The sequence below is a fragment of the Lithobates pipiens genome, unplaced genomic scaffold (assembly GCF_037356315.1).
Source record: "Lithobates pipiens isolate NorthernLeopardFrog02 unplaced genomic scaffold, aLitPip1_a1.2 Scaffold_18, whole genome shotgun sequence".
Taxonomy (NCBI): Eukaryota; Metazoa; Chordata; class Amphibia; order Anura; family Ranidae; genus Lithobates; species Lithobates pipiens.
The window spans coordinates 74,637,510-74,650,388 of record NW_027507758.1 but is presented as its reverse complement, the minus strand read 5'-3'; the positions used below and the strand labels follow the sequence as shown (position 1 = coordinate 74,650,388).

At 42.9% G+C, this 12,879-nt stretch overlaps 1 protein-coding gene across 2 annotated transcripts in view; it reads left to right on the top strand.

Moving 5' to 3' along the window:
• Nucleotides 1-12,879, top strand: part of RAB3GAP2 (RAB3 GTPase activating non-catalytic protein subunit 2) — a 113,127-nt gene that overhangs the window by 31,470 nt on the left and 68,778 nt on the right. The window contains exons 2-3 of one of the 2 annotated variants that reach the window (XM_077485788.1): nucleotides 1,040-1,104; nucleotides 12,555-12,678. In XM_077485788.1, coding sequence (XP_077341914.1) covers nucleotides 1,040-1,104; nucleotides 12,555-12,678 — 189 coding nt within the window. Of the gene's footprint in view, nucleotides 1-1,039; nucleotides 1,105-12,554; nucleotides 12,679-12,879 lie in introns of those variants that run through there. The other variant, XM_077485789.1, reaches the window with a different exon arrangement.

Sequence of the window (12,879 nt, the reverse complement as noted above, 5' to 3'; positions counted from 1 at the left end):
ATGGGCCATCGGAGTCTCTTGAGGCCCATTTTTGGCTCAGCTGTACAGTGGAGTTGAACTGCACAATTAGGTCTCATGCACGCAGGACATTTTTACAGCTGCTCCTAAGGGCGTCAGACATTTTTTCTTCCTGTTTGAAAATACCCCTGCATGTTAGCCTATGTGTCCATGCACACGTAGGATGTCAACAGCGTTTAGTGGCAGGGGCTTATAGAGGCAGAAGAATACCCACTGCCAGCTTGTCTAGAAGCAGCAGCGTTTTGGCAGAAAAAAAACACTTGACACTTGTAAACGTGTGTTAACACTAGCCGTGTTTAGAGCTTGAGCGTTAATTCATGTCATTGGCCATAATAAATTATCATTCTGGCCAATGAAACAAATTAATACCCAAGTGCTTAATGCCTGTAAACGTTCCTTAACGCATTACACACTTTTTTACAAGTGTCAGGCGGTTTTTCTGCTGAAACGTTGCTGTCAGGAGGAAAGGCTTTTTAGGAGAGTTTGCAAAACTTCTTGTGTGCACGAGGCCCTAATAGTATCAAGTATTCCTTAGTCAGTTGTGGACATCTTCAGAAGATAGGTATGAGATGGCCTTGTCCGGAGGTACAGTACACCTAGGACACAATGTGGAATCTCTGCGGGAAAAGTGGTACATTCTTATGAACGTCCAATATAATCTGCAGGAGGAATAATTGTATTAAAGTGGAACTTCACCCAAAAGTGGAAGTTCTGCTCTTTCTCCTACTCCTCTTCCCTGACAACAACCCCCCCACCCGCAGCCTGTGCCATCTCCCAGAAAGCTGAGGGACCATTCACAAAGATCCCTGGGCAGGTGAGTGTTTATTTATTAAAAGTCAGCAGATACAGTTTTTCCAAACTGATTGAAGAACCGCTATAATCTCATAACATGTACAGCCTTCAAAAGGATTTGCAAAGAGTGCTCATGCATAATATAATTCAGCTACACATGTTCTGCTATAGTGTTGATTTAATTTCTCTGCGCTTTAATATGTAATTTTTTTCCCCATATGTTATTCAGATAATTTGTCAAGCTGGGAAAATGAAGACTGGGGATCGTGGGAGGAAAATGAAAATAAACCTCCGGTAAGGATTATTTTTCGGGTTGGGTTTGTCGTTTACCTGTATATTGTGTGTCAGGGCTTGCATCAGTGGGGAAATACAGCTTGCTTTTACATCTGGAAACATATCCATTATAATGTAGCAACAAGGCCTACTGGGACAACACCTGATGCTATATAATTATTTTTATATAAAATCTGTAGAATTGGATGTCCGTGTAAAAAGGACCTGTCTTCAGAGTTTGCACAGATTCTTCAGCCAAACAGGATCTTTCATTAACTTTACAAGTCTGCATGACTACATTCCTCACATGTCCCAGTATACAGCTGTAGCATCACTTTGTATTAAGATAAAAATGCAACAAACAGACCCAAGACAATTCAACCATAAAATGGGCTAGCAGTTATACCGTATTTAGTGGTAACATGCATCCTATTGACCAGGAACGTGCAGTCAGGTGAGGCAGAGATATGAACATAAAATAAATAAATAGAGCTTCAAAGGGTCGTAGCTCGGCATCCTGAGGTCAAAAAGACCTAGGTAGCCTAGGTCCTACCCCAATACTGGTAAAAATGTTGGGCTCCTACGACCTATGGTTCCGGAGATACAGGGCTCCTTGCGATGCCTTTTAGAAGCTACATACAGAGCGGCCAGTTTAAATACAAGTTGGCACACTCTGTTTGCAGCAGACTGAGAGGTTGAGTTCACAGTACCCCTCTCACTTCTTATCAGAAGCACTGAGCTCAATGGACAGCTTGGAGTCTTGGACCAATGGTAAAGTACCATTAGCCCCAGCTGTCCAATAAAAATACTGCAGTGGAGGCACACCTCTCACTGCAGTGTCATAGAAGGGACATGTGTCTAAAAGATAAATTCTTCCTTCCAGCCCAGCCCTCTTAACTACAAGGAAACAAACATGGGTTTATGGGTATAAGATTCACCGTAAGTTCCTTTTTTGGGTGAAACTCTGTTTTAACTGTGTAAATCTGCTGCTGTTAAAAAGGTACTGTTATAATCAAGCTAAATCATATATTATTATGCTATATGTTTATAAGATAACAATTTATTATGTATCTATTTACTTTGAAATTACTGGTTTGAAGTGATAACTTCAAAATTCAGTAATTTGTCCGTTAAGCCACCTGCTTGAGTACAGTTTTTTTTTTTAATATAGTAAATTACCTTAAAGCGGTTGTATAGTCTTTTTTTTTTTTATTTATTTTTTTTTTTTTTACTTTTTTTTTTTTTTTTTACTTTTACCTACAGGTAAGCCTATAATAATTCTTACCTGTAGGTCAAAAAAAAATCTCCTAAACCTGTATTGTTTAGGAGATATCCCCCTCGCAATGAGCTGCTGACTGCAGCGCTGCATGCGCACAGGGGATTCTCGGCTGAAAGTCCAGAAGACGCCGGACCCTGCCAGAAAGAAATCTCCCGCGCACGGGAGTGATGATATCTCGGCTCCGCCCACTCACAGTGCCGGAGCCGCGATACCCGGAAGACACATGGAGGGAACATGTCAGCTTCCTCGGCGTGGATCGGGCGAGATGTCGGGGCCTCATTCTAAGGTATTTCATAATGAGCTAGTATGCGGTGCATTCTAGCTCATTTATGCCTTTTTCCTTGCAGGTCTGAAAAAAAAAAGTCAGCGGGTTTACTCCCGCTTTAAAAACAATATATAATAATTATGTGTATATTACTTATGGTAATTAACCCCTTGCCACCCAGGCCAATTCTGATGCTTCTCATCACTGTGCTAATTCGTGCTCTGGTCCACCAGAAATTCCATCTAAATGTTGCTCTAATAATTTACACAAGTGTTTTCCCCTGTGTGCATAGCAATGTAGCGTTGAAAGGAGAATAAAACTCTCTTAAAGTAAAACGCATACAGTGTTCACTTTGAGCTTTACCATTCTGCCACATTACATAAAAATCGCACTAATGTGACATTACTTTAATCGGTGGATGTTGCATTGGAAAAGAATTACAATAAGAAAAATTCAATTTTTCTGTTTTAGTCCCAACAAAAAACAAAGACGTAAACATATATGTATCCAAACCTCCCACCAAAATAAAGCCCTAACTGTTGCAAAAAAAGATATATAATATGTTAGGGTAGACTACATATTACGCTAGAAGGTATGACATGTAGAACTGGGTCATCATGGATAATAAAAATAAAAAAAGATACAGGACTTGAGGTTATTTAGGGAAAAAGAGGGTCCATGGCTCAAGTGGTTATTGGAGAGATTTGATTAAAAAAACATTGGATCTAAGTCCACTTACCACTCATCAGGGTGTGGTTTTCACAGGTGGAATCTGTGCAAAATTGCGCCACCGGGGGGGGGGGGGGGGGGGCCTGGCCTGAAAAGCAGTCTGTGGAGGGGGGGTGAGTCCAGTGCGCCATCAGAGCTAGCTGCCTAAACCCGGAAGAGGCAGCCAGCTGAAGAGGACCAAGATAGTGGTGTGGGACCCTGTGTGTGGCACCCAAACAGTGGACTGCAGTGGGACAGCGCTGGATTCGCTTTGCAGGTGAGTATTTGCTTTGGAGGGCACTAAAGGTAAGTGGGGGGAAAAAGCATGGGGTGGGGGCTTGAGTACTGATCTAATGTATGTTCCTAGCATATACTGTGATAAGAGTCTTTGTGTGTACACACACACACACACACACACACACACACACACACACACACACACACACACATCATCTATGCAATATGCTGTATAAATCAACATCAAACGTGATGTGCTTACCTATATAAGTCATCAATAATGTCCCTCCACCTTTCGTTTTGGGACAATACTGACCCGTCTATGGCCAGATTAAGTTGCATATGGTGCATAGCACTGAGTTGCCTTTAGCATCTAATCAGGATTGAATTTATTTATTTATTTTGGCACAAGAAATTAAAACATTTGATTGATTGGCTGACACTTTCCCTCCAGGTTTCATAATCTTTTTTTCATAGCGAGTTGAAGAAAGGGAAACAAATGCATAATCATGACATCATCTCTGCGCTGGCCATTGTTTAATGTACTGTATTCCTTGCTGGCACCATGCCCGGCTTCTCCCTGTATGACTTCTCATGTGACGGGCGATGCACAGCTGGCAGCTAGAGACAGCTGCTGCCCACACAGGGCCTGACGAGAACATTTGACCTGGATTTCCTGCTGTCATATTTTCTGTATAATGAAACTTGCAATTATATTTTACACCCGTTATTTCGGCTCAGCAGGCACTGTACAAGTCTGGTGGGGGCACAATCCTAATTTATGTGCATTCTAGGGGGGCACAATCCTAATTTATGTGCATTCTGGGATCAGTGTATAATGTGTGATATAACTTTCTTGTATGTATGATTGAAAGTATATAACTGGGCAAGTGAAAAAAAACCACAAAAAAACATATGCAACATCTCTGCAACACAAGCTATGCAAGTACAGAAAAATACCTAGATCTGCCAGAAATAGAGTTCCTAACTTCCTGTTTGAACTTACAATGCGGCCTCTGCTACACTGAAATCCCATGCAGTGTTGTCAGTCCTACCTGAATTCTCCTCTCTATCCCTACACTAAGTAGCTCCCAATCCTCTTCCTTTTCTTAGGTCCCCTGTGGGCACCCTGGCCCCTCCCCTTTTTCGATTACCCCCCCCCCCCCAGAAAGACACTTGCTAGGGGGGTACTTGAGCAGGCCCAATCCCAATGTGTGTGTGTGTGTGTGTGTGTGTGTGTGTGTGTGTGTATGTATATGTATACATATATATATATATATATATATATATATATATATATATATATATATATAAATAAAAAGGAATAATAACCAGACAGAGCTTAACCCCAATATAAAAAAAAAATGTACAATGCAAATGACTTTATAAAACAGTAATAAAAATGCAAAACCTACTATCCAACTAATAAAGTAAAATCCTAATTGGGCAGTAATTTAAAAATACAACCAAGGCAGCTACAGGAAAATTGTATAAGAACCCCCCCCCCCCCCCCCAAAAAAAAGGGGGGGAAGCAAAAAAAATGTAATGTCAAGTGTTTATTATTATATAGGATTTATATAGCGCCAAAAGTTTACGCAACGCTACAATAAAAAGGGGGACAGTACAATTACAATACAGTTCAGTACATAAGGAATAGGAGGGCCTTGCTCATGGAGCTTACAGCCTAAAGGGAGGGGAGGTGGTACAAAAGGTAATGGCTGCAGGGGATGATCTGATGGAGGGGACTCAAGTACAGTTTTTATATGGAGGTGGGGTAGGCTTACCTGAATAAGTGAGTTTTCAAGGATCGCCCAAAGGCGTACAGGGTAGGAGCTGACTGGAGATACTGGGGCAGGGAGTTCCAGAGGATGGGAAAGGCTCTGGAGTCCTGTAGGCGAGCATGGAAGGAGGTAACAAGGGAGCTAGAGAGCAGGAGGTCCTGGGAGGAGCGGAGAGGACAATTTTGGGCGATATCTGCAGATGAGATTGGTGATATAGCTGGGGGCGATGTTTTGGTTAATATGTTGAATTTTATACATACATACAGACATATAATAGGGTAGGGGAAGCCAGTGGAGAGATTGGTAGAGAGGGTCAGCAGTCACAGATCAGTTAGTAAGGTGTATTAGTCTGGCAGCAGCATTCATGATAGACTGAAGGGGGAAAGCCTGCATTAGGCAGGCCAGTGAGGAGGGAGTTGCAGTAGTCAAGGCAAGAAATAACCAAGGAGCGAATAAGTTGTCTTGTGGTGTCGTTGTTGGGAAGGGGCAATTTTCTAGAGATGTTGTTGAGGTTAAGGTGGCAAGATTTAGCTAGCAATTGGAGCGGGGGGGGGGGTTGAATGAGAGGTCAGAGTCTAGGTTTACACCCAGCACCCTTGGATGTGTGGAAGGACCAATGGCTGTGCGCTGGGGGGGGGGGGGGGGGGGGGATCAGGAATAGTACATGCTCCGTTTTAGAAAGATTGAGTTTGAGGAAGTGGTGTGACATCCATACTGAGATGTCGCTCAGTAAGTTTGTGATGGGTGTGGAGATTGAGGCTGTGAGTTGAGGAGTTGAGAGATGGATCTGGGTGTCTTAAACATAGAGGTGGTATTGGAAGCCATGGGAGGTTATCAACCAGGGAAGAGGTATAGAGAGAGAAAAGGAGGGGCCCAAGGACAGAGCCTTGGGGTACCCCAACAGAAGGCGGAAAAGAAGCGGAGGAGATTTTGTTGTACGTGACACTGAAAGTGCACTGAGATACAGTGGGGATCAAAAGTTTGGGCACCCCAGGTAAAAATCTGTATTAATGTGCATAATGAAGCCAAGGAAAGATGGAAAAATCTCCAAATGGCATCAAATTACAGATTAGACATTCTTATAATATGTCAAAAAAAGTTAGATTTTATTTCCATCATTTACACTTTCCAAATTACAGAAAACAAAAAAATGGCGTCTGCAAAAGTTTGGGCACCCTGCAGAGTTAATATCTTGTACTGCCCCCTTTGGCAAGTATCACAGCTTTTAAACGCTTTTTGTAGCCAGCCAAGAGTCTTTCAATTCTTGTTTGAGGTATCTTTGCCCATTCTTCCTTACAAAAGTGTTCCAGTTCTTTGAGATTTCTGGGCTGTCTGTCACGCACTGCTCTTTTAAGGTCTATCCATAGATTTTCAATAATGTTGAGGTCAGGAGATTGTGAAGGCCATGGCAAAACCTTCAGTTTACGCCTCTTGATGCAATCCCCCGTGGATTTTGAGGTGTGTTTAGGATCATTATCCATTTGTAGAAGCCATCCTCTCTTTAACGTCAGCTTTTTCACAGATGGCATCAAGTTACCATCCAAAATTTGCTGAAATTTTATTGAATCCATTTTTCCTTCTACTCGTGAAATGTTCCCTGTGCCACTGGCTGCAATACAACCCCAAAGCATGATTGATCCACCCCCATGCTTAACAGTTGGACAGAGGTTCTTTTTATTAAATTCTGTGCCCTTTCTTCTCCAAACGTACCTTTGCTCATTCTGGCCAAAAAGTTCTATTTTACCCTCATCGGTCCACAGAACTTGTTTCCAAAATGCCTCAGGCTTATCTATATGTTCATTTGCAAAGTTCAAACGCTGATTTTTGTGGTGAGGACGTAGAAGAGGTTTTCTTCTAATGACTCTTCCATGAAGACCATATTTGTACAAGTATCTCTTTATAGTGGAATAGTGTACCACAACTCCAGTGTCTGCCGGATCTTTCTGGAGGGATCGTGCAGTCAAACGTGGGTTTTGAATTGCTTTTCTCACAATCCTGCAAGCTGTTCTGTCTGATATTTTTCTTGGTGTTCCAGATCTTGCTTCAACTTCCACTGTTCCTGATGACTGCCATTTCTTAATTACATTCCGAACAGAGGATATTGACATCTGAAAACGCTTTGCTATCTTCTTATAGCCTTCTCCAGCTTTGCAAAATTCCTACGCATGCTCAGAAACAATTCGAAGCATGCTCGGAAGCATTGAACTTAATTTTCTTGGCTCATCGTAGTGTTGTACATCACTGTGTTCTTGACAGTTGAAAGTTCAGAGAACTTTTGTGTGACCGCGTGTATGCAAGGCAAGCTTGAGCAGAATTCCTTCGAAAAAACCATCCAAGTTTTTTCTGACGGCATTTCTGATTGTGTGTATGGGGCATAAGAGTATGAGTATGAAGTATTGGCCGTTGCAGGGAGTGCAGAGTTTGGAGAATATAAGGTCAAGAGTGTTGCCATTGGAGTGAGTGGTGGTTTGTGTCCATTGTGCTAGGTGGGTATGTGTGCCCTAGTGGGGGGGGGGGGGGGGGCACAGTGTACATCAACCAGATCAAAAACTTAAAAACTACTTTTCCATATCATATATAACTTGATGTTCTTCAGAATTCCTAAAAGGATCCCTTAGAATATATTCCAGGACAAAGTCCCTTAAAGGATCTTCTCACGGACTACAAGGAGGACCAGTCCACATACAGTTGTGCTCATAAGTTTACATACCCTGGCAGAATTTGATTTCTTGGCCATTTTTCAGAGAATATGAATGATAACACAAAAACTTTTCTTTCACTCATGGTTAGTGTTTGGCTGAAGGCATTTATTATCAATCAACTGTGTTTACTCTTTTTAAATCATAATGACAACAGAAACTATCCAAATGACCCTGATCAAAAGTTTACATACCCTGGTGATTTCGGCCTGATAACATGCACACAAGTTGACCCAAAGGGGTTAGAATGGCTACTAAAGATAACCATCCTCACCTGTGATCTGTTTTCTTGTAATTAGTGTGTGTATGTATAAAAGGTTGATGAGTTTCTGGACTCCTGACAGACCCTTGCATCTCTCATCCAGTGCTGCACTGACATTTCTGGATTCTGAGTCATGGGGAAAGCAAACAAATTGTCAAAGGATCTGTGGGAAAATGTAACTGAACTGTATAAAACAGGAAAGGGATATAAAAAGATATCCAATAAATTGAAAAAAAAGAAAAAGATCAAGAAGTGGAAAATGAGGGGTTCTGTTGAAATCAAAATACGGTCAGGTAGACCAACAAAATTTCAGCCACAACTGCCAGGAAAATTGTTCGGGAAGCAAAGTAAAAACCCACAAATAACTTCAGGTGAAATATAGGACTCTCTGAAAACATGTGGTGTGGCTGTTTCAAAATGCACAATAAGGAGGCACTTGTATAAAGATGGGCTGCCTGGTCGAGTCACCAGAAGAAAGCCATTACTACGCAAATGCCACAAAGTATCCCGCCTACAATATGCCAAACAGCACAAAGACAAGCCTCAAAACTTCTGGCACAAAGTCATTTGGAGTGATGAGACCAAAATTGAGCTTTTTGGCCACAACCATAAATGCTACATTTGGAGAGGAGTGTCAGGTCACCTTGAGGCGAGGTGACAGATGCACACCGTAGGGATCAGGAGTGCACCGCAAGGTTGTGGACCCTACGGCTGACTGCCGCGGATGGGAGACAGGTCCCACCGGGGTTAGAGCGTAAGATTCCCTGGGGCGCGGAGTTTAAGAGCCAGCAGGTGTTCACCAGAGCCTCGAGTGGTGAGGATGGACTTGGCTGCAACTGGCTCCAGGTCGCGACCCCCAGGGTCCCCCAGCTCACAAGCACAGTATGCAACAGGAGGATAGGGATGGTGAGGGACAAAGCCAAGGTCGGGGCCACAAGCAGACAGGAATAGTCAGGGACACGCCAAAAGGTCAGGATCACAGGCAAACAGGGATAGTCAAAGACACGCCAAAGTCAGTAACGGAACAACAGAAGAGCACAGGGCAGGTAACAGGAAGCTAACACATAAAGGAATACACAATGGTTGATCAGCAGGGCTGGCCTGCAGTGCACAGGTTAACCTCCCTAGCGGTAATCCCGAGTCTGGCTCGGGTTGGGAATTTACTAGCAGGAGCGGTAACCCCGAGCCAGACTCAGGATCGCACCGCTGGATGCAGGGGAGGACACAGTGAGACTTTCTTACCTTGTCCCCTGGATCCAGCGATGTCCCCCGCGCTGTGTGATCGAGCTGTCCTCCGCTCGATTCACAGTGCCGAATGCCGCCGAGCTCCGTTCCCTGCGACGTTGCGGCGCACGGGAGCTGAGAACGGCGGCAAATTCAAAAAAGTAAAAACACACAAAACACACACAGCACTGTAATCTCACAGATTACAGTGCTGTATTAAAAATTACACACCCCCTTTGTCCCTAGTGGTCTGTCCAGTGCCCTGCATGCACTTTTATATTATAAATACTGTTTTTTCTGCCTGGAATCATACCGCCAGGGAGGTTAATATAGAGTTCGCTGATGGGAGCTAGGGTGGAGTCATGCCAGAGGATGGATTACAAAAGCAGTTGGGTGAGGGTCGGCTGGTCTCTAGAGATGAACACATGGAAACAGGTAAGCAGACCAACTCTATTGCATAACCATGACAAGGAGTCAAAAAGGCCTATGATGAAAGGTTCACCATTCCTACTGTGAAACATGGAGCTGGATTGTTGATGTTTTGGGGATGTGTGAGCTACAAAGACACAGAAAATTTGAGCAAAAATTGATGGCAAGATGAATGCAGTATGTTATCAAAAAATACTGGAGGAACATTTGCATTCTTCAGCAAGGAAGCTGCGCATGGGACGTACATGGACATTCCAACAGGACAATGATCCAAAACACAAGGCCAAGTTGACCTGTCATTGGCTACAGCAGAATAAAGTGAAGGTTCTGGAGTGGTCATCTCAGTCTCCTGACCTCAATATCATTGAGCCACTCTGGGGAGATCTCAAACGTGCAGTTCATGCAAGACAGCCCAACAATTTACAGGAACTGGAGGCTTTTTGCCAAGAGCAATGGGCAGCTTTACCATCTGAGAAGATAAAGAGCCTCATCCACAAATACCATAAAAGATTTCAAGCTGTCATTGATGTTAAAGGGGGGCAGTGCATGATATTAAAGCGGGATTCCGCTCTTTTTTTTTTTTTCTTACCTGTGTTACAGGTGGGCGACTGCTACCTTCGCTTAGCATCCACGTCCGGCGTTTTTTTGACCCCCGGCGCGACGATTCTTTTCCTCGGGATGACTTTTAAAAAAGTGCTCTGGCATTTTCCATTTTAAGTGTGGGCGTCTGAAGCCCACAGGCATTTACTTCCTGTGTATCGTTGACGCTCGGCTCCCAGCATGCTCCGCTCCATCTCGCACATGCTCAGTGTGCAATAGTGGTAATGGCAGATACAGCTGCCTGCCCACTTTAAAAATGGCAAATTCGGGCACGCCCTGGTCACGTGACCGGCGTCTTAACGAAATCTCGCGAGATTTCGCAATTTCATTGTCCCCCCATGGATTCTTGGGAAATAGCTTAGAAAATTTCCCAGGGACCATTGCGAGGACGATAACCACGCCTACTCCCACGGGAGGACAACCCGGAAGTCAGCAGAAACATCTGAAATAAAAGGTAAGTAAAGAATAATTTTTTTTTTCAGGGTTCATTTAGGTAAGTATTTAATATGGTGATTTTAATAAGATGAAGTTTCATTTTTAGGTACCAAACCGCTTTAAGAACTGGGGAATGTAAACTTTTGATCAGGGTAATTTGGGTAGTTTCTGTTGTCATTATAATTTTAAGAGTGTTAACATGGTTGGATGATAATAAATGGCTTCAGCCAAACACTAACCACGAGTGAAAGAAAAGTTTTTGTGTTATCATTCACATTCTCTGAAAAATGGCCAAGAAATCATAAATTCTGCCAGGTAACGTGTGGTAAGGCACGTGCTTTATCCCAATGTTTGTTGGCTTACCATTTGTGGTTTAGTGCACGTGGTTCCATTTATTTTGAATGGCTCCTCCACACATGTCCAGAATACAGCTGTGTTACAGCATATCGCACTGTAAATTGTGTGTTGCAGTGGATGACTTATCCCCCGCATTGGGGAAGTCAAAACTTTTAGTAATAAAGTGGAACCAGGAACAGCACTCAATAGGTTAACAAGGATAATAGCACTGCTCTCTGACTTTCTTCTGAAAATGCTAGTGTTCTGGCTCTGCTGATTATCCTCTGTTTACAATAGTTGTTCAACAGCAAGGGAACGTGCATATTCAGTCGGAGGCCGGTAATTGCAGTCCATGTGTTCCTCAGTACAGGTTTCTTTTAAAGTAAACTTTTTTTTTTTTAGTTTGAGATGGAGCGGAGAATGGTTGAAACCCCTGTCAGGTTTTTATTGCTGTCTGTGTATCCAATGCGAAGATTATCCTTACTACCTCCGTAGGTAAATCTGATCGGAAATCCCAAAAAAAATCATTTTTGCACTACATAATCACCAGAAGAAGCCCTATGTACTACTTTATCTTAAGTAATGACAAAGTTATTGCCAAAAAAACAGGCTCATAGCACAGATGAAACGTATACTCTGTTCCATGTGAGTTTACAGGTATGAGTGCTGAACTGGTTAAAGTGCCATTCCGATATAACCCTAACTAATATTAAAACTGATCCCTGTCGCCTCCTAACATCCATACTAACCTGTAGAAAAAGAATTTGTATACTTCTCTATTTTCAGGCTACTCTTGTCTGGTCACATGATCCGGCTCCCCTGTGTCAGCTAGTGTCGGCTTTAGGGAAGAGGCGGGAGCGCCGACAGCGATTGGGCCATAGTAAGCCTATACGTGATGTCACTGCTTCCAGGCATTCCAGCCATTGTTGAGAATTCTATCCTCTCTCCTGTAGCCGCCACTGGCTGACACATGGGAGATCATGTGACCGGACTGAAGTGGCCTGAAAATAGCCAAGTATATACATCTTTCTTACACAGGTTAGTTATTGGTGTTACGAGGGGGAAGGAGCAGTTTTAAGATTAGTTAGATCTATCCCAGATTCCTATTTTAGGATACTTACAGACATAATGTTTAGTGTTCATAAACGGTTCATCAGTAGAGCAGTGCTTTGTTGAGATGGCCGCAACGTGAACATTTGTATCTTACCATACACAGGCAGAAGAGGAGGTCCCCAGCAAAGCCCCCTCCGTCTATTGGCTGCAGGACTGCGTCTTGTCCCTATCACCCACCAATGACCTCATGGTGATCGCCCATGAGCAGAAAGCGGTGTTCTTAGCACGTAAGATATTCATTTCATTTTATAAAGAATTCTTCAAGATTTGTGTTTTCAACTTAAGCCGATATTATCGCTTCTACAACATTTTCAACTCTTTGTAAAGACTCTTTATAGATTTTTTCCTTTTTTTTTTTTCTATTCTGTTTCTCCCTAAGTTTAGGTTCACATTAAATGATTTCAAAGCTGCATGTCAGTGTGACTTGG